We start from the raw sequence: 22,546 nt of genomic DNA on the forward strand, positions 1-22,546 counted from the left end.
AAAGCCTCCGGAATACCTCACCTGAGGAATTCCAGTAGCTATAACTATGTTTCCTTTATCCTTATTTTTCACCATTACTTTTAACTGTTCAGTTAAAATCATCAGTGGTTGTCTGGGATCGTAAATTATGATTGTATTTGTTTTATGTGTCTTTTATTTCAAATTTAGAATTATAGTATAAAGTCATCATTACTATCTTTAATGATAATAATAACAATTACCCAAACGTAACTCGTTAAGAAGAGTTGACCGAGATTTGGTTGGTGGGTTGGTCCACACAAATGTTGACACTCAATCAATCAGAGAATAGTAGTTTCCTTAGCTCCTATCCACTATATATCATGTACGTGTGTTTATGTGTGTGTGTGTGTGTGTGAGAGAGACAGAGAGAGATGCTTTTTGTAGAAGTATTCAAAAACGAGTCAGTATTTTTTCCTATTTCTTCATGGTTACACCCGTCATATCACCAATGTCGACATTTGCATTACTTTCCTGAGGTCGGACCTCCCTGTCAGACCTACACTCTGCTATCACACTGTTTTCTTTTAGTGCAAAGATTGCTCCTCCTCCTTCACCAGCACCTACCGTCTCATCCACCTCAGTGTCACAACCCTTTAGAGTTTGAGCCAGCGCCAGGATTGTTTTTGCTAAATTATGCCACATTAAAGATGAAGTGATGAATCAGTATTATGTTGTTGGTCCGTCCTCTTGTACTCACACTGCTGAGTGTCTTCATGTGCTGCTGCTGTCAGTTGCTCTGCTCGTCCAAATACCAACACCATGTGCCAAAGAAGTTTCCCTCTCTCTGCACTAGAGAGAGAGCAAATGTTGTCTTAGCAGAAACAAAGAGTTCACAGGACACTTTATTAACCACTGCCCAGCACTACCCAAGATCTGAAAAGCGCACACAAAGAACTCCTCATTAGAGTCGTCTTCGTTTTTAATGGGTATGTGTTCACAGAGAACAAGAAAATGACTACCAAAATTGTACAGTTTTCCCCCTAAGGGCAAAGCATTTTCCGTAACTCCACAAGTGGAGGAGGAGGTTTATGGTCATTTTTTCTTAGTCTTTGTTGGAGACAACATCTCAGTTCGTGAGTAAGTCATTAGTGAGACAGTGCTGTGTCCTGCGCTGCCATCAAAGTGACATGGCAAGACGCCAGGGAGACCTCACAAGAGAAGGCAGTCAGGAGGAGAATGCAAAGAGAGCCAGGAAATCTCAGGAGAGGCCAGAGGGAGAATATGTGCCCTTGGTGTGTCCCTGAAATTCCAAGTCTCAAACTCAGGGGCAAAGAAGAAAATGGAAAAAGGGAAAGTCATCTGTGTGCAGGGCAAGGGGAGCAACTACTGAACAGAAAAAAAGACAGGAGAGCAGATGCATGAGGGATATACTCTTTTAAGGAGAGGAGGCCAAGCGGATGTGGTGAGCTGGGATTTGATTCGACGAATCCAAACATGTAACAGAGAACGGTAAAGAAACACAATCGCAGATAGGAGCTGTTAACAGACAGAGAAGCATGCAAGATATTGGGATTGGATATGCTACTATTGTTGTCTTGAGGGAAAGGTAGTCAGACTGAAAGGCGTTAAAAGAAACATGACACTGCTTTTATGGCTCAGACAGAAAAGGAGAAAGAAGACTCATTTATAAAGTGTCCAAGAAGACAATGACTGACGGCGACTTATTGCTGCAGCTTGAGTCTTAATCTTTGCCTCTGCTGCTGCTGCCCCAAAAATGTATTGATAGTTACCTTTCCCCCGACTATCAGCTGCCGGGAATTTCTTCATGTGCCAGTCCTAATTTGACTCACCATCAAACATTTAAAGGGACGAGCAGACAAAGAATCGCATAAACACACTATAGCTCGGGGTTTTACATATTGAAATAAGACAGTTTGTTCTACTGAAGTGGTTTGCTAACGAAGAGAATCTGTTGTGACAGTGCGGTTTGGATTGGACCAATCAATAGCATGCATACTTTTGGGCATACAAAGAAACATGAAAACCATGGCTGCTATTAATCTCTCCGGCCACAAGCCCTTTGGTATGTAGGTTAGAGTGTTGGGGAAGTGGCTGTGTAAAAGACGGATACAGTATTTGAGCTGAAAACAAATGTAGAGATAAAGAGTACATACCCCTTGAGTATTGAGCATTTTCATTCTGCTTCAATAAAAGAAAGAACTGTTGACATCTCAAACCATTTATTTTTGATTTATTGAAACACAGTAGGATTGGTCTATGAATCATTTAAGACACATCTGTCATAAAAAATAACTACTCAAAACGTTATTTGCATTCATTTAAGTGTTAGTGTCTGTTCACCTTTGGAAAGCACATGAAGTTACTGACACCTAAATCTGCTACAAAGCATCAAAGCACTTTCAACAATAAGTGGAAAAGAAGAAGAAAAGAAAATCCAATTTCGACCAAGCAGCAAAGTGCTTAATAATCCACGTCTAATGGTGTCCATAGATCTTGGGACAGATGAACAGTGTTTGTAGGCACAGTATCATTAACATTGTATTATTGCAGTTGCTCCTATTGCTGAATGTACGAGCCCCTGGTGTTCACGGTCCACCGGTGCAAGAGGTCGGTTAAGAGCCTGACAAGGTTGTTTCATTAGGTAGTTCTTCAGCCGCCTTCAGTAGAACCTGAGTGGATTCGGTGTTAGCTCCTTGGATTCTGACACAACAAGCTTCAAGTGACAACAACTTCAACTGATCTGAATGCATAGGGGAGAGTCATGTTGGTGTTGCGGTTGTAAAGCCAGTAAAAAGAAAAAAACAAAACAAAAAAAACATCTTAGGTAAATGCCATTTTGTAGGAGAGTCTACTACAGTCAGTTCTAAGAATTAACTTGTGAATTGATGACTGTCATGGTAGACAGTTCAAGCAATACGTTTAAGTTTTTTTCGTTAAATATAAGAATTAATGTGAACAAAACTCAAACTAATTTGACAATAAAAAATGTTTTTAAACCTAGTGATACATATATATATATATATATCGGATATAAAAAGTCTATGCATGATATAAAAAAAATGAGACAAAGATAAATCATGTCCGAACTTTTTCCACCTTTAATCTGAACTATAACGTGAACAATTCACTTAAGAAAAAAAAAAAAAACTTACAATAACATGGTTGCATAAAGACGGTACATCTTGACTTGGCAATATTTGCCCACTCTTCTTTGCAAAAGGGCTCCAAATCTGTCAGATTGTGAGGCCACATCCTGCGCACAGCCCTATTCAGATGTTCTAAGATGTTCAATTGGAATCAGGTCTGGGTTGTGGCTGAGCCATTCCAAAACATGAATCTTCTTCTGGTAAAGCCATGCTCTTGTTGATTTGGATGTATGCTTTGGGTCGTTGTCGTGCTGAAAGGTGCAATTCCCCTTCATCTTTAGCTTTCTAACGGAATCCTGAAGGTTTTGTTGCAAAACTGAATGGTATTTGGAACTGTTCACAATTCCCTCCACCTTGACTATGGCCCCGGTTCCAGCTGAAGTAAAACAGCCCCAAAGCATGATGCCACCACCACCATGCTTCACTGTGGGTATGGAGTTCCTTGTTGTTTTTGCGCCAAACGTACCTTTTGGAACTATGGCCAAAAAGTTCAACCTTGGTTTCATCAGACCAAGAAAATGTCAGGATAATCCTACAAGAAGAGCTGAACTTTATTTGGGATAAATCAGAGTCACTGGAGTGTACTGATTACTTTTTTAAATGAGTTTGCATGTGATTTTTTTTAATTCCGAACACAGCCACATTCCCAGTTATAAGAGGGTGTGCAAACTTATGCAACCACAGTATTGTATTTTTATTACTATTAATTTTTCCCCCTGAAAGATGTCAGTTAGTTTTTTCAACTGAATTGTTCACGTAAAATTTCACATTAATGGTGGAAAAAGTTCTGAAATTATTTATCTTGGTAACATTTTTTAAACATCACAGAAACCTGCCATTGAGGTGTGTAGACTTTTTATAACCACTGTATATATATATATATATATAGATATATATATGTACCTACAGGTATTTAGGGAATTCACTATGGCAACTCAACTGTCTTCATTGCCTAAAAAGATCATTTTTCTAAATCAAAGCTCTCATAAGCTGCTTGTGGCACTAATAAGTAACATCTAGTAGTTTAATTAAGTGATGTTTCTGCAAGCAATGTTCGTCAATGTTCTTACTAAGTAAACTATAACATTCAACGGTCCCCCTGCAAATGAGATGAGACGGCAACACAACAGCTGGGACAAACCACAGAAGCATGCAGATAGCCTGCTCACATTAACAAAAGGGTACAAGTTAATGATAATACAACATTAACAGGGGCTGTGGAGGTAACGCAGATGTAACTTTCAGTCAAACATCTTTGTCAGCCGTCTAAATCTTCCCCTAGATGGTGAATAAAGGCAAAACCATTTGTTAAGGTTTCCAATGTTTAAGCAGCTAAACACAAACAGTGAAGGATATGTTAATGGAAAAAAAGTGACAGAATCCAGCCTCTGCAAAAGCGGGCACTTCTGCAGTGGAGAGTGGTGGCGGCTGCCGTAATGACAAGTGAGCAAGAATAAGAGAGAAGTGAGCAGCTCTGTGGAAACAGCACAGTCTAGGGATGGTAATTAGAAAGGAGTGTCAGTCTGTTGTGCTACTGCAGAGTCGATTGACACAGACACTGTGTGTGTTATAGTCTGTTATAAAATTCTGCTTAAAAGAACAATACATCTTAACATGGTAATGCTTCACATCATAGAGAATGACAGCTATAGCCACAAAATGCTTTGAAAACACAGACCATTCCATCATAATGTCGAGAGATAAAAATAAATCTTAAAGGACCTCTTCCTTTCCCCATTCTAAAAGATTTTAATCTAGTACGACCACTGACTCCATCATCTTCAACTTCAAATTAATCTTTCCAAGCAAACCGGACCTGTGCTGAACAGGGAAACTTTTATTGCCTCTGAACCCAGATTCAGTCATGTGCATGTTCATTTCACCTGCCCTAATGCACCGGGGCGTCGGCTGGCCGCCTGGGCTGACAAACTTTGCAGTCAGACTGTGAGGTCTGCGGAAGATACCAAAGATCACTTCTGATCCGCCACAAGCCCCCTTAAGCCATCTATCTATCAAAGGTGAGGGGGAGTTGGGTCACGGCTGTGTGAGAGCCCCTGCCACAGCCTGAAATCATCAATCTTTATGCACACACACACACACACACATGCATGCACACGCACACAGCCACCCTCACACAGGATCTTTATTTATTTAATTCTCTCTTTTAACACCCCAGAGTGCTTGCAATAGCTGGGCCCACATTGAATGGCCCCGGGCTGGAGCAGATTTGCTCTGCAGCTGGGAGATACTGGAACATAAGTTTGGATTTCACCAAGTACTGGGACATTTTCTGCGCTGCTGCTTTCTCTCTCTCTCTCTCTCTCTCTCTCTCTCTCTCTCTCTGAGTCAGGGGGACAACTGTGTAGTGTGACTCTGTGTATATCCCAAACCTCCTTATCATCCTTCTGTTGACTACTGCCCATGAAACTGCCAAGGAAAAGGTAAGAAGAATAGCAGCTATAATTCAGCACATTGAAAGTGAACCATTTGAGGGAAAACAAGTAAAAAACAAACAGAAAAGGTTGAATCAATGTTTCTTTTTTAATCTTGCAGGAGGAAAATCAAAATGACAGTTTCTCGTATTTACATTTCATCCCACACCAAACTCAAAGCCAATAGACGTCCCTGAATTGAAGTTTTGTTGGTGCCTGCTCAAAAGTACAGATGAAACGGATAAACAAACATAAGCAGCCAGTCACTGCATCCATTTTGATCATGAAGAGTGCTGAGATGAGCAGAGAATAGAGAATGCCTTTGAACGGGTATGCCACTCTGAAAAATGGCTTGTTTTACATAAAGATTCTCAATCAGCTCAGTGTTGCACAAAAGCTCAAACTTTATGGGAGTGGAGCCACATGCTGCAGAAATATCTTAGAGTGCACATGCAGGGTTTGTGGTTGGAACTGACTGCATTGAAAGAGAGTTTTAAGGCCTCTCCTTTATTGGACAATACGCCATGAAAAAAACATGACAGATGAGAGAGAGAGAGAGAGAGAGAGAGAGAGAGAGAGAGAGAGAGAGAGAGAGAGAGAGAGAGAGAGAGAGAGAGAGAGAGAGAGAGAGAGAGAGAGCATCTACTGCAAAGCAGGTAGATGATGCTGACTTAATGGGCTACACACTAAAAGAACAAACCACTACGGGCACTGGACAGAACGTGGTTTCTTGCAGGACAGAGTTCTGGTGAGTACTTCCTCTCTTTTGCCCAACACCATCATTTGGTCTAATAAAGGCTGCTGTACAGTAACAAATCATTGTTTGTACTGAACGCAACATGTCTGATCTTGCCCCAGACCAAAGGATGACAAAACACCATTTGAGATTAAAAGTATATCATCAGCTACAATATAAATATCATGTATGAATGTAATGAATATAATTACAAACTAAGGATGACATTTTGTCTGCAATATTGAAGTAAGCTGATCATTATCTGAGAATGGAAAAACCGGCAAGCAATTTAGAGAGTTGCCCACTTGCACTTATATCTACATAATGGAGTTAACCCAAATCCTCAAGAGACACAGGCCCTGTTTACACATGACATCAGAATGTGTCTCCTGTGACTACTTGTGATCAGATCTCAGCTCCAGCTCTTTAAACACAGATCAAATTATGTTCTATTCAGTCTGATTGTGACAGATGTGTTTATGTTTGTGTGAGCAGGGCAAAATTGATTGTGCAGAACTCTAATTAATATGATTATTATAAGTAAAATATAGGCCAGTTTTGATACTTTGATGACGGCAACAAATAAACCAATGTACAAAGGGACACAGAGAAGTATAAAAATACTTTAGTTCTTCACAGGGTTTAGATGACGTCAGCTGAGGAGGCGGTCCCTCACTGTGGTCTGGTAAACATTTGCATTAACAATGCTTAAAATATATCAACACATGCAACTCCACATAGTGTCTGAGTGATCAGATCTCACTGCATCCTTCACACATCTGTACATAGATCTGGCTACTTGTCATCGGATCATCCAAGAAGAACCAGGTCTGAACTGGGCCACAGTGCATCACCGCCTCTAAATGAGCTGTAGGACTCCCTGCTGGTAAACTCTCTATATCCGCTACTGATAGCCCATTCTCACCGTTGCTCTTTGTGCATCCAATCAAATGTGTTAATGTTACTAAGAATCAGTGGCATATTGCACCTTTTCACCGAAGGACATATGTTGTTAATCAGGTTGTTTGTGTCACGCAGCCAGAAATACCCTTTAACTGTCTGCAGTGTGACTTGGCAGATTTGTATTACAAGCTGACATACAGTGATTGACGATATACTTGTGCCATAAGTCACCAAAGGCTTGAATGACATAGCCACCACCACCTTTAAATCGCCACATTCTCAGTGTGAGTTATGGCTGTTGCGTTGCTGAAGTACAGAAACGACTGAAGGGTTGAGCTGACAATCTCACCAAGTCAAAGTATGAGTTTTTTTTCCAACAGATTAGCTAAACTCTTGTACAACTGACTGGAAGAAAAAAAGGAAGGAAGCTCCAGAATAGACCCATCGGCCATGGTGCCAACTGACATGATCTCTTGGCTCCCCAGCCTCCACAGTCCACTGGAATCAGCAGAGGCAGATGCAGTCACATTTGCTCATAATGAATAAAGTGACTGTTGTCACTGAACTCATCTTGGGCTGCTGGAGGGTGAGCGGACATGGTTACTAATTAGCCTTTCCTTTTGAAGCTTGCCCTTCAAAACAGTGCACAGGTAAGGGAATTTGAAACCATCCCATGCAAAACAGGAGAAACTAGGTAAGACGTCTTCACCTCCCCAGAACATGTTTCTGGATAAGCCATGAATTATTGCAATGTTTTCATGGTATGACAGGACAATGAGCAGGTGTCTGTGAGCTGTGAGTCCAGAATGTAAGATCCAAAGTCTAGTGGGAGAAGCAGTGGTTAGTGCTGTATCCCTGACTCTGAGGACAAAGCACAGAAATAGCCGTTTATGGTTTTGCAGGATATTTATTTTGGGACAGAAGGATAAACAATATGAAAGACAGAATACAGGATCTAGGTTAGCAAGAAGCAAAACAGGGGATGTCATACCTTGTTGGGACTAAGATGTATTAGAACGGAGTATACCTATATTGTTACAAGGTCATAAGACAGTATATAACGCATAATATTGTGCAGCAATGCATATTCTTTATGGGCCAACACCAATATTGTCTCATTCACTTCAAATGAATAAAATGTTTCCAAATTAAAGTCGGTACTAAACCAATACAGTAGCGTGCAATCATTTGCCACTTAAAGTTGAAAGAAAATTACTTATTTCTGGATAATGTAGTTTTGATGTAGTTTTGGAGCCATGGATTAACTTCTGCAATGTCTTTCCTTATCCTGACCATATTTGGAAGCATTTCAAAGAGATGACCATGCGTTTTCTGAGAGCACTCCTTCATTGAGAAATAAGAGAAAGGCAATGTACAGATTGAAGCAAATTACATGGAGAAGCTTGAATGATTTATGAAAATGTCCTAAAAGATATGTGAATGTTTATGCTGTAAAACATATGGTAGTCTTATTCACTGTGCTTCTTAAATGTGCGAAGTCTTCAGACTCCAGCCGATGTATTCTACTGGTATTCTCCCTGCTGAGCTGTTTTCACACATATCCTGTGGAGGAACTCTGGAGAATTGGGTCCACAATTTCTGTGACGTTTTCCTTTCACACAAGCACGACGCAGTGTGAAATTCTCTTCACACACATGTTCATTTCAGGATTCAGGTGAAAGGGGGTCCAGCAGGCAGAGGCAGAGGGTAACATATTTAACGTAACGTGTTTTGTTTGGAGCCAAGTGACACTCTTATCACCACAAACTCTCTTAGAATATTTGTCAGTGTCTTCTATATTTATGGCCCTGATTTTCATCCTGAGCGTTTATTTTTTTTCTTCATTTAATCCGTATGTTGCTTGATAGAAGGGTCATCAACCCCCAACCCTTCATATAGGCTCCTCCGGACATTCTGCAGACTCAAATACTAGGGGGAGGGGCAGGCGAGAAAGTCCAGAGAAACCCCAGGATCGCTCACTCACACATACACGTCCTCCAGAGAAACTCCACAGTTGAGTGGTTGTCTGGAAGCAGCTGAAGATTCACTCACCTCAGTGCAGCAACTTCTCCTCCAGTCTATAGAGAATATACTAGCAGCTTAATGGATACTGTATGATCGGGCATACAGCCGCATTCTACATAAAGCAGGGACAGAGCTGAACAATAGGCTCCAGTACTCATTCATTAACCATAAACTTTTAATTGGTCAGTATGTCACTCAATGCATAATGAGCAATATTATTAACTTGTTGAGCACCAAGAGCGCGTACAACAACAACGGTCACACTGTGAGTCCAGCCTTGAGCAAGCTCCAGCAGGATGTGAGTTTCACTCAGAGTCTCTGTTGTTCATGCAGAGGCTGTGGGGTTCTGTTACTAATAAATTCTGCACAGATGACAGAGAAGCTCCCGGGACCCACATCACAGCACGACAACACGAGTCAACAAGAACATACTCCAGTCTCTACAACGAATACCTTGTTGGTGTCACAGTCATTGTAGATATCAAAGTCCCCAGACTGTTGACTCCTTAACCCAAAGAGTTAGACTTGTAGCACACAGCCACCATATCTACTCAATAACAAAAGAGAGAAAACAAAAAGCTCCAGCCACACCAGCTGTAGCTTCTTCAGTCGACTTTGCAAGGCGTGAAAATTTATTTATGCAGAAACTTGTAGTAATTGTAAAATGGGAGCCATGTAGGGCTGCTTGATTAATCGAAATTTAATTGTGATTTTGATTATGGGGTCAAACGATCTCCAAACTACTATGATTGAGTTGATTCTAAGGATCCGACGAGGAGCAGCTCCACACAATGAAGCGGCCGCGCCGATTGCATTCTTTGGCACGCTGCCGCCTGGCTGTTCACACCGGACCCACAATTCTCAGCGTCGGTCAGCCCGCGATTCTCCGCTTGTTGTTGAATGTAACCCGTTCAATGTTGGGGTTAGGGGGTAAATTATTATGGTCCTCATAGCCCCCCCCCCCAAGGGAAGGAGGCGAGTTGTGTGTGTGATGACCTGTGGTATTTAAAAAACAGCGCGAGTGGAAAATGGCAGAGGGAGGGCAGCCCCGCTCGATTGACAAATCGAACCCCCCCCCCCCCCCCACACTCCTCTCTTTCTCTCTGTCTGTGCGCTTGTAGTGGGGGGGCAGATGGGGACATTTACCGGAACCGGAAGTTACTGGTACTTCCGGTTACAGTCATTTAAAGAATAAAGCATAGATTTCAGAATAAGGGCACATGTTAATAATCGTTTCAATAATCGTGATTTCGAAATTGTCCAAAATAATCGTGATTATGATTTTTTCCATAATCGAGCAGCCCTAGAGCCATTTTTAACGATGTTTGTCTCCTCACAGATCACAGCTCGGACACACTTGTGTTGTATTAACACTTCAATTCCCAGATCCCTGCTTCAACAATTAAGACAGCACAAATGAAAGCTCTGGCTTTTAAATGCAGCTCGTTACGAATGCAGGCTTCTTGGCTTGTTAAGTGAAGCTTTGACTCAGGGGAACATAAATAGCAACTAAAACTCGATTTCCTTCTGTCTCCTTGAAAGAATACGAGAATAAATCCTCTGATCATAAACAATGTGACAAACCTGACTCGCTTGTCCTTGCATAATGCTTCACACAGTGTTAAATGTCCTCTGCATTAATCCTGTCATTCAAAGTGCCTCCACAACATTTACATCCATCCAATTATCCTAATTAATTAGTCCAATTACAACAGGGCCAGTTTATTTTCCTGTGAACAATTACGTCGTAATGATGATCTGGAAAACAGGTAATGATGGGTAATAAGTGAAGTGAGAAATCCACCAGGGGTCAAACAAAGTCAAAGATGGGGCGATAAACACAGAGGGGTGACGGGAAAACAGAGTGAGGCAGAGAGAAGGATGGTGGAAAAAAAAGAAAAATTAAACAGGAAGCACAGGAAATATGATACAGAGTAGGTAATGCACTTATTTAAAGACAAGCAAGTCACCTGATGAGGAGACAAGTTTCCAGCTGATTGAAGGCTCTGGTTTACCGCTGGCTTGGCACATAAGGGTGACGTTGGAGCCTTCATTCACCACAAGGTCTCTTGACAGGTTGATGATTTTCGGTGGTACTGAAAGAAAATGAAAAAAACAATCTCAAAATAAGATTATATCCATATCTGTTAAAAAGTGTTAGATTTCTTGGACAGATAATTATCAACAACACTAATTGAAATATGCATATCAAGTTATTTTCATATGTTCATATCCTCATGGTAGATTATGTATTGTACTGCAGGCATGGCATCTCTTACACTGGACCTACTCTCTTTCTTATATCCACTGAGTAACAAGCACAATGCAATTGTCTTTGCTAGTTTCAGACTGACAAAGTCGTGTGTAGGTGTAAGCACACCTGGCTTAATGGGAATAGGAGCTGACTCTAGGATCAATTTATGACATATAACACCAAAACACATAAATAATTGGGAGACAAGATGCAACCCTTTGAGCAATGCGTCTGGGGACTTTTTTATGAAGCTGAGATGCAGAGACCTAATCGTGCATGCACCATGTGTGTTGGATCATGAGCTTCATTTGATTCCCTGCTTCTAGTAACATTTGGTCATTAGATTTGACATCTGTCTTCATTTGATATCACTGCTGATGTCATATGTGATTTATATCATGTTTGAATGATTTGTACTTATACTTTATAATATGTTGTAATTTCAAATTATTTAATTGTTTGCAGGAGGAACCGTGTATGAGAGTTTTAGAGGGGGTGTGATTCATATTTTGGTGGCGTGTAAAACTTTGTACATTGAGAAAAAAAGTGTTCATTTGTGAGAAAATCCCTGTCCCACCCCCCACTGACAAGTGCAAAGCAGTTTCTGATGAATAATGGAAGCACCTGACCAGAGCGGTTGTTCCTGAACATAAAGAAAAGCGCTACAGTTACAACAGAGCAGATAAAAAATACAACAAAAGATTTAAATCACAAAAACTTAATAACCTCTTTTTGCAGCACAGAAATCCATAAAGGGAAATTATGTTTATTTGGGAATTGAATGGCTGTCATGTGTAATTCACTCATGACAGAAGGTCGTGATTTTCTATGGACAAGTAAAGATGTGTTACTGAGCTTTGAATGCAGCAGGCACAGAGAGAGTGAGATACAATGTGTTCTTTCCTGCCTTACTCCGGTGGAAATGAACTCCATGAATGGTTAACCAGCACTGCTTGTCATTCATGACTGGCTACCATGAAGCTCAATGGTTTGCACAGACTTTCGAGGGAGCAGGGGTGAAAAAAAGGGGCACGTCTACCACATGCAGACGTGTGTGGATTGACCAGCATCTGGGAGTGTTAACGACAGAGATATCTCATCCTCTCATCCTTAAACAGAGGCAGCAGTGAGACAGACCAGGGTATCTGACAGTAGTGACTCTGTTTGGGTCCTGAGCCGTGGCAGCCTTTATTTACTGGTAGATAGTCTAAACTGCACATTGCGCTGTTATATTGCAAACTTTAATGCTGCTGTAACTCTGCTCCAGCATCACACACCCGTTCTCTTTCTTACTTTAATACACATATGACTTACACACTATCTCTTGAAGCAGCTCCTCAAATTGTGTAAAACTATTCTCTCTTAAACTTCTCAAACTTACTGCAGATTTCATGAGAGAGAGATTATGAACCAGTTTAATGTCCTAGTTTACCTGCTGCTGCTGCATCTTAACACCTTGGAAGAAAATACTGCAGCAGTAATTGTATAACCCCACATGCATCTGTGTATGTCAAGCACACTGGTCTGTAGCTAGCTGTAGTCAGTCAACCTTCAGAAATATAGGTTTTATCTACAAATTTCACAAGTAAAAAAAACAAAAGGCCTCAGAATTTGTGAATATAACTTGGCCACATGAAATAAAAAAAAAACACTAAATGTAAAGTCTGGGAATCAAACTGGCTTCCAGAAACAATAGACTGTCACCACAAGTGGGCAGTAAATTACAAAATTAGACCCTTGTTGGGACAGAATGTTGTCCAGAGAGACACCTAGACTTTGTCATTGTCTACTTGTGGACCATCTTTAGCTTGAACAGATCAATCACTGTTTGCCTTGTTGGCCCTGACAGCACACAACTGATGAGGAACCTGTTCTGTGATTCCTTTTAGTTTCTACAACTAAACACATCAAATCGGTTCTCACCTTGGCTACACACTTAAATCGACTAATCAAGTCAGAAACCTTGGCTTGGTTATGGGCTCTGACATAAACGTTACAAGCCACATAATTAAAAAATCTCCCTAATGTCTGTCTAAAATACAGATCAGCAGTAGAGAGTTTTGTAACAGTGTCTTTACAGGTTTTAGTGAAAATCAACCAGTAAGCTGCAGCTCATCCAGAGGCTTCTCTAACACTAAGAAATCAGAGCACATCATGCTGGTTCTTAAGTCACTGCACCAGCTCCATCTGTGTCAAAGGATTTAAAAAAATCCTATTACTAGCATATGAAGCACTAAATGGTCTCTGACCCAAATACAACTCTGATCTGCTTGTTAGTTGTGATGCATCCAGACCCCTGAAGTCATCTGGGACAACTTTAATCTTCTCAGAATCAAAACTAAGTAAAATGAGGCACCTTTCTGTTTCTCTGATCCCACCAATTGAAGAATCCGCCTGAATATTTCAGGTCTGATAAAACGGACAGCTCATTTACATCATAGAATTAACCAATCTTATGATTACCTTTTCTGTCATTGATATTGTCTTTTAGATACTTAAAAAAAAAAAATGAATGTGCATATTGTCTCATGTTTCTGTTAACCACATCTTAACATTGTTATATAAATCCACTGGCTATATGGCACTTTCCCTTTCTGTAACATCAAAGAAAAAGTCTGCTTCGGCTGATTATTTCGCTGGTCATATAAAACTAAGGAAAGGTGACAAAACAGACAAGAGCTGCACAAATAAAAGATGTAACTTCATATTCTTTGAGGCAGTATATTATTATCATATATTCCACTATGTGAACTCTGCATTGGGATGCTTTTTCATGGAAGCTATTTTACAAGAACCACTGTTAAAAAAGTGAATATAATTCACAATGATTAAATCACAATGTGAAACCAGTGTTTATGGCAAACAGAATTGCTCCTGGTCACAGTGGCTCTCCAGTCGACAACATGACTTGTCTGGTTTTCTCAGCAGCACACAGCAGTGAGAGATTGGCTGGTGAACACTACGCAGTGAGACACACCAGATATTTACCAGGAGTTGGTACAGACCAAAATTTCATCAGCTAGCCAGAAGCAAACTCCAAATGAATGATCATGCTGCGCTGTAACTGCTACAAATTTTTCATATCAACTTAAATGGTGGTAATGCATATATATATATGTTGTGGTTGTAGCCTGCTATACTATACCCCCAACTTAGCTATTTCCATTTTGTCTGTAGTTATAATTCAGTAGGAATTAGTTTAATAATCAAAATCACGATTATTCAAACGATTATTAATATGTGCCCTTATTCTGAATTCTATGCTTTATTCTTTAAATGACTGTAGCCGGAAGTACCAGTCACTTCCAGTTCCGGTAAATGTCCCCATCTGTCCCCCCACTACAAGCACACAGACAGAGAGAGAAAGAGAGGGGTGGTGGTGGGGGGGGGTTCGATTTGTCAATCGAGCGGGGCTGCCCTCCCTCTGCCATTTTCCACTCGCGCTGTTTTTTAAATACCACAGGTCATCACACACACAACTCGCCTCGTTCACTTTACAGCTGCTTGAGAGTGAGAGCCAGTCAGCCGTGTTAGATGCTTTGGGGGAAGGACTGAATTTCGACTCTCTTTTGAAAAAAATGGCAAATAATCATTTCAACTCGATTATAGTAGTTTGGAGATCGTTTGACCCCATAATCGAAATCACAATTATATTTCGATTAATCGAGCAGCCCTAATGTATACAATAAACAAATGTGTTTATTTTTCAGTTAAGGAACCCTGGTCTGTGAGTTTACGGGAAGGGATGGGGCGGTTAGAGTGAAGACATATCTTCTTTAGATGTACACATCACTGACCTGAACTAATAATCCGTTAAGATATCTGACAGGGATTTAGCACCTGTTACACTCATCTGCTGTAGGAAGTCACGCTCGCGCAAGATACCGGAAAATGCTGTTCTCATAATATGCGGGACTAAAATGATTATTCATTAGGCTTGGATTTTTATTCGAATTAATTCTTAATGAAGAATAATCAAATATTCGATTATTCATTATCAACCCTAGTTAGTTGTTATAATGTGGTGTTGTAACTAGATGTCTAAAGATTAACACTGTGCATAGATAGATTTTTAAACTGGGGGATTTTTTTGTAGACTCTTGTGCTTATCCATGCTTCATTACTCTGCGAGCTCTGTGTTTTGTTTTCACCCCTGTCTGTGTCTATGTGTGTGAGTATGTGCATGCCAGCAGAATAACTCAACAATGGAAGTAGAGATTTTCACCAAACTTGGTGTGAATGGTATTTGGGAGTGTATCTCCAGATGATAAACCTTTGGAGCTAATCGGTCAAGTTTGTTGGGTGGGGGAAGGCACCGCCTGTAGTAAAAAACTAAACGCACACAGTAAAACCAGTGTCTACTGAGTCCTGCCCGACTGCAGAAGATGGTAAAATCTTCATGTCCAGCGGCTATCAATTCCAGCAGGATTTATCCTATTGCAGCTGAGCCATCTGACTGTGACAGAAATGCTGTGTGTTTGTGGAGAGAGAGAGAGAGAGAGAGAGAGAGAGAGAGAGAGAGAGAGAGATTTAGTTAACATCACTAGCAATAGGATGTTCACCTACACATACAAATACTCTTTCTGCACCGACAGTACTCTCGTGCTGTACTTGTTTTAAAAGGAACGGCACACCATTCCCCCTATGAATTGTTTATTGGCAAGGATATAAGTTTAAGGGTGTTTACATTTTCTGTTTCTTGGTTTAAGATAAGATAAGATAAAACTGAAATGATCCCACAATGGGGAAATCCCCTTGTTACAGCAGCAGACAAGTCTGAATGAGGTAGGCAAGAGAAAAAAATACAAAAGAAGTCCACAGAATAAAAAAGAGAAAAATATAGAATATGTACACAATATACACATTACACTACAGGAAAAAAATTTGTTTCTACAGTAAATAGCTATTTCAGTAAAGTTCAGTCGTACAGGATGATTGCACGAGAATGTCAAAAATGGGGATTCTAGAGCTTAATATTATTTTTAGCTTCATAGCTTCTTAAGTACAACTTGTTTGCCGTGATAGTATAGCTTTAATTAGCATAATCAAGAGTACTGTGAGCTCTGTCTGAAAACATTTTTATTGAGGTTATGTCATTGTCTCAGCCAGTTTGGTAATACGAAGTCATGTGATGCTGCCTAGTGGGAGGAGAGATTCAGAAGATCAGTTATATTAGTCATAGGGGGAGTCACACATATAAACATTCTTAAAACAACACCATCTAAATTTATTTAATTTAATCGTTTAAATGAAATACTAAAATTATTTTAAGAAGAAGACCACATTTTCAATTCTACTTTCACTGTACACATGGCACTATAGTGGTATTTAAAGAGAATAATTTCAGATGTTAATGGTAAGAGTCAAATCCTGCTCATTGCAATAGATTTCTGCTGCTGTATTCATATTATTGAATAAGTTTTCCGATGATAAAAAAATCTCTGTCAGTGTCATCTTAATGTCACATTGTACAGGACCCAGATTAGGCTTTATGAACTATATCCAGAACCATACTGTCTCCCATGGAATCCTATTCAGAGCGTGTGAACAATATTTTCATAGCACATGTTGATGATAAGAATGCTCTATAGATCTGAAAATCTTGATTCCTTCCAACAAACACAGAGAATCTCTGAATCTGGTGAGATAATTGCACCTGTTCCCAAAAGTGTCACTTGACAGAGGATTACTCCTCCACTTAAGTCCATTGATTCATAATCTTGATCTTGATCATGATCTACGCGAGGGCAGCTCACTGGGAGCATTGGAGACTTCCCTGCGGTGTAGCCGGGGAAGTGGCGGTGACACGGTGTGAAGCGGGGACGTTCGAGGCAGCGGCGGATCTGCTGATGCGATGACATAGCAGCTGGGATCAGCTAACATCGCCGGATCGCACCGTGTCACCGCTGCTCCTCCCACCGCTTTTGCCGCGTGTTAACTCGCTGCTTACCTTGAGCCGCCTACACCGCAGGGAAGTCTCCAATGCTCCCAGTAAGCTGCCCTTGCGTAGTGTGGTAGCAGCAGTGAGCTAACGCTTGCTTCAAGCTAGCGTTAGCTCGCTGCTGCTACCCCTCAGACATCTAAGTGGCCGCATAAACATGCTGATCGTCGAGGCGGAGACCCCCGGGACACTAAACACTTTCCGCAGGATCCGAGCTTCACCCTAATGCACAGTGTCGGCTACACTGGGCCATCTCTCCCCGGAGCCGGTGAGATGATGGTGGGGGGGTGGTCCAAGGCCATGTAGCGAGACTGACGTATTTTTCTGTCGTAATACCATTCGACGCCATCTAGCGTATCACTTCTGACATAGAGGAACCACAACAAATCACGGGAGTTGTTTTTTTCCAGAGTTTTTGGGACGGTAGACATGCCCAAATTAACGTGTAGAAGCACTACAAAAGTGGAATTTTCAGTGGCCTTGACCCTTGTCCTTGGGCTTCCAAAATGAAATCCAAGCTCACACGAATGTTTGTTCGAAATCTGAGAGAATTAGCCACTGGCTGTTCCCAGCCGAGGCTTAAAAAACAGTAGTTTGTTACAGTAATAAAATAAATTATTATATTTGTTTCGTTACATTTGTGTAAATTTGGTCAGTAGTATATTTTCTTGCACATGTATTTATTACTTTATATTTGTATATAGATCTTAGTTGATTAATAAATGTAAATTTCCCTAATTTTACTTATAAAAAGACTAAAATAAGCTCTGCATCAACTATCAACAATGAGGCTTCATAAATAAATACTTGACTCTCTTTTGACTTCATTATGTAAATGGAGAAATTACCTAATTTTACTTATCCATCAATAAGTTAATGATGCTTGTGTCAAAGCCCCTCAGTTCCTGCCTTAACCTTCTTGTTTTGAAAAGAGACTACATGTCCTTTCTGTGATTATGTGAATTTGGATTGTTGTGCAGTGTTACTACTACAACTGCACATTTTACCGCCATGACATCAATGTAGTGTTTGACATACTGTGGAACTGAGCTGGGCGTTCTAGACTTCCCTCTACCCAGCATCGCTCCTCTGGGATCCCAAGGTGTCCCCCAACCAGATTGGATACATAATCCCCCCAGAAAATCCTGCATTCATCCCAGGTTCCCGAAAAGGTCCAATGGAAGGTGCCCAGGAGGCATCCCAATTAAACCCCAACTGGCTCCTCTCATTACAAAGTATCATCATATCTACCACCCTTTACTCTATCTATCTCTAAGGCTGAGCACAGACTACCTATTTAATTCCAGATGTAATGCTTTCCTTCCCTTCTCAAAGCCTGTGGCCATAGGTGAGGGTCGGAACGTATATCAACTGGTAAATTGAAAGCTTTTCCTTCTGGCTCAGTTCTTCTTCACCACAAATGCTCAGTATAACACTTCCATTAATACTGATGCCACACCTCTCACCTGTTAACATCCTTGCTCCATCCTCCCCTCTCTCCTGTACAAGACCCAAAGATACAGCACCAGCCCCAGAAAAACATCTGAAGATTCAGATGATGGCTGAGTACAATGACTGTGACAATGTTTTTTGAATTTTCTTTAATAGAAAACTCAGTTATTAAAGCTTTTTCTCGATGATGATTGTTTTTGTTATTTTATCTATCTTTGACAGATCTGTCCAGGCAATCTTTTTATCATTGCCATTTCAAAGTAACAAGGACAGATCTCTATTTTAACATTTCAGGATGATCAACTTAAGCGTATCAACAGTGTCACCACTGCCATTTCTCTTGTTTTAGCTTTTCGTCAGACTTGTTTGTTAGACAAAATCTCCATGTATAATAGATTGGATGTCAGCTTGATCCCCGTTTACCCTTCCTCAATGACAAAGGCATACGGCAATTGTGTCAGTGTTGCTTCTACTTATCTGTGGAACCAGAGGCCAAGGCAAAACTCTGTTCATGAAATAAAAACAATGTTTCAGAATTACAGAATACAAAGTGTCAGGTTTTGAAATGTGTATACATTTTGGCAGGAATATTTCTATTTACAATAAAATCTCTGTTGGCAGCAACCCTTAAAGGATACGTGTCACTGAAAATGGACAGATGGGAGACTGACAAACGTGTGTATGCAGATGCAGGCTGTGTACTGTGAGCTTTAAACTAGAGCTAAATACTTTGAAATCAAACCTATTTTGCCATTTTCCTTTGCATCTTTATTTTCTTTAGGGTTAGTGGGCATTGAGTTTTCCAATTCCTTTCCTATCTGCTTCTTAATGTTTGTGCACAGACAACTCTTTGTGTGAATATGTGTTGCTGAGCCATCAGATTGGTTTTGTGTGGTCAAATTTCCTTTTAATAGAGGTGATACCTCCCATCTTCTCGGAGAAAGTACTGCATTGCTTCAAAAACTGCCCCAAGTCATCTAGCAGGCTGTATTGTAAAAACATATTTCATCCCCCATATGGATTGTAGAATCTTATTTTCAATAGTGTTTTCAGTTCATTCAAATCCCAATGTAGGAGTATTTCTAGAAAACAAACATTAATAAGTGTCTGCATGTAAATAGACATAAGAGAGTCTCAGAATTGAATGATCTTCGGTACAGTCCAGCTAGAAGTCAGACTCCTATCATTGCTTGGACCCTTGGCAGCTAATATTAAAACTACAGCTAAACAAACAAATATTTAAATCAGCGGATAAGACAGCGGAGCGCATCATCGGCTGCTATCTCCCTTCCGTGCAACTCATCTACAATACAAGATGTCTGAGAAAAGCACGGAAGATCATCAAGGACCACAGCCATTCAGGCTGTGGACTTCTCACACTGTTGCCGTCTGGCAGACGTTAACGGAGCATCCGAGCACGGACTACCAGACTCACAAACAGCTTCTACCCCCAGGCCATCAGGCTTCTGAACAATCAACATTGAGCCCCTTAACAGTCACCATGTACATTCTGCTCCCACACTGATACAAATACACTTACTCCACATATATTCATTTTATTTAATATTCCCCACTTCTTCACCATGTAAACTGCTGCTTCATTTGGACTTTTATCTGCCTATGTAATACCTATATTCATATTATTTCATTTAATTTAATATTACCCACTCCTTCACCCTGTAAACTGCTACTTCATTTGACTTTGACTTGACTATGTTATATTTATACATATATTCATATTCATATTATTTAATTTAATATTCCATTCACCCTGTAAACTACTGCTTCACTTGACTACATTATATGTTACGATGTGATGTTATATGTTATGATAGATAGCATGTTGTTTTTTTTCTATCCTCTGAATAGTCACCATGTACATTCTGCTCCCGAATCATACAAATATGGCGACGCCTGCGAGCTAGTTCTGGCAGGCAACTCGAGCTGCACTGCGCCAATCACGTGACATACATCACGTGACATACATCACGTGGCATACATCATGTGACATACATCATGTGACATACCTCAATCTCCACAACCATCTATAATACACACCCACCTTATCAGGTGGTCTATTTAACCAGAGAGACATTTCCCATCAACCCCTCTTGCTCGCACTGCTGCTGCAGTATTGCTACCTGTTGCTTCAGTCCCTCCACCACCCCAGCATCCACCTGTAGGCCCAGCATCCACCTGTAGGCTCCAACGGGGGGGTTACAAGTATTTGCTCATCACTCCCATCATTCCTGTGTAATCATGTGGGGGAGTGATTAAGTTGGAGCCTAGACGCCAAACACTAAATCTGTTGTAATAAATATATTACATGATCAAAAGTGAGTTGTCTGACAGAAATACACTTACTTCACATATACTTATCTTATTTAATATTCCCCACTTCACCCTGAAAACTGTTGCTTCATTTGAATTTATTTGACTATGTTATATGTTATACATATATTCATATTATTTTATATTTAATATTCCCCACTTCTTCACCCTGAAAACTGTTGCTTCATTTGAATTTATTTGACTATGTTATATGTTATACATATATTTATAATATTTTATTTAATATTCCCCCACCTTCACCCTGTAAACTGCTGCTTCATTTAACTTTGACTTTAATTTGACTATGTAATATGTTATACATATATTCATATTAATTTAATATTCACTTGACTGTGTTATATGTTATATGTTACAATGTTATGTTATATGTTATGTTGCATAGTATGTTATTTTTTTTTCATTTTGTAAAGTCGCCTACTGCGTAGATGTTTGCCTGCCATGTCATAAGAATTTCACTGCTCCGATGACGCTGTCATTGGTGCATGTGACAATAAACTTTGATTTGATTTGATTTGATTTGGCTGGCTCATACTCTCAGACACACTCATGAAGTTTCATGAAACTGTAACACTTTGAATCAATAATGTGTTTCAGCAAAGGAAAACTATATTAAGGCTTTTGGTTTACGGGAACTACATACCATACAGTATATACTAGTCTCAGATTGCACACATTTCATAAAACTATTTAAGCTTGTGTATATTTGGTTGACATTAAAAAGTGGCGTGTATAATAATATAAGATCATGTGAGGGAAGTATGCATGCAGGCGAAACATCCAGCATCTGATTTTACAGACAAGAAACCAACAGACATCAGTTTATCGTCAGTGCAATCTAAGGAGATGATCTGTAACAGCCTTAAAATGAAAGTGACCTTAATCGTATCTTGTCTATGGAGGCAAAACAATGATGGTCTATGAAACACAATGGGAAATACACTTGCATGAATGCTCTGACCTGCTGTTACTGTCACTGGGATAAATCCTGTGGATGCTGTTATATGTACCAAACTTAATGGGTAGCAGAGCAATTTCAGAGAGTAAAACCTATATCTGCCATAGCCAGTGGGGTTATATTCCATGGATAAACTCAAATGGATGTTTAATGTTGACTTGCGTATAGATCTAGGGACTAATTATCTGATGCTGCCGTTTGACATCAGCTCAAACCACATCCAACACCATGGGGTGCCGATCCCCTTCACCAAACTTGACATTGTTGTCCTTTATATGAAGCCAGTTTCGTAGGAATTTTAATTAGAGCAGTCAATTAATTGTCACTCTTCAACAGCAAAAAAAACTGCAGCAGTGGCAGCAACAAAA

At 40.2% G+C, this 22,546-nt stretch overlaps 1 protein-coding gene across 5 annotated transcripts in view; it reads right to left on the reverse strand.

Annotated features, from left to right (window-relative positions):
- The window catches only part of ntm (neurotrimin), a 376,487-nt gene that overhangs the window by 17,231 nt on the left and 336,710 nt on the right, over positions 1–22,546 (reverse strand). For all 5 annotated transcript variants that reach the window (XM_062406741.1, XM_062406744.1, XM_062406742.1 and 2 more), the window contains one exon: positions 11,195–11,320. In XM_062406741.1, coding sequence (XP_062262725.1) covers positions 11,195–11,320 — 126 coding nt within the window. The remainder of the gene's footprint in view (positions 1–11,194; positions 11,321–22,546) is intronic.

Source organism: Platichthys flesus, chromosome 15, assembly GCF_949316205.1.
Source record: "Platichthys flesus chromosome 15, fPlaFle2.1, whole genome shotgun sequence".
Taxonomy (NCBI): domain Eukaryota; kingdom Metazoa; phylum Chordata; class Actinopteri; order Pleuronectiformes; family Pleuronectidae; genus Platichthys; species Platichthys flesus.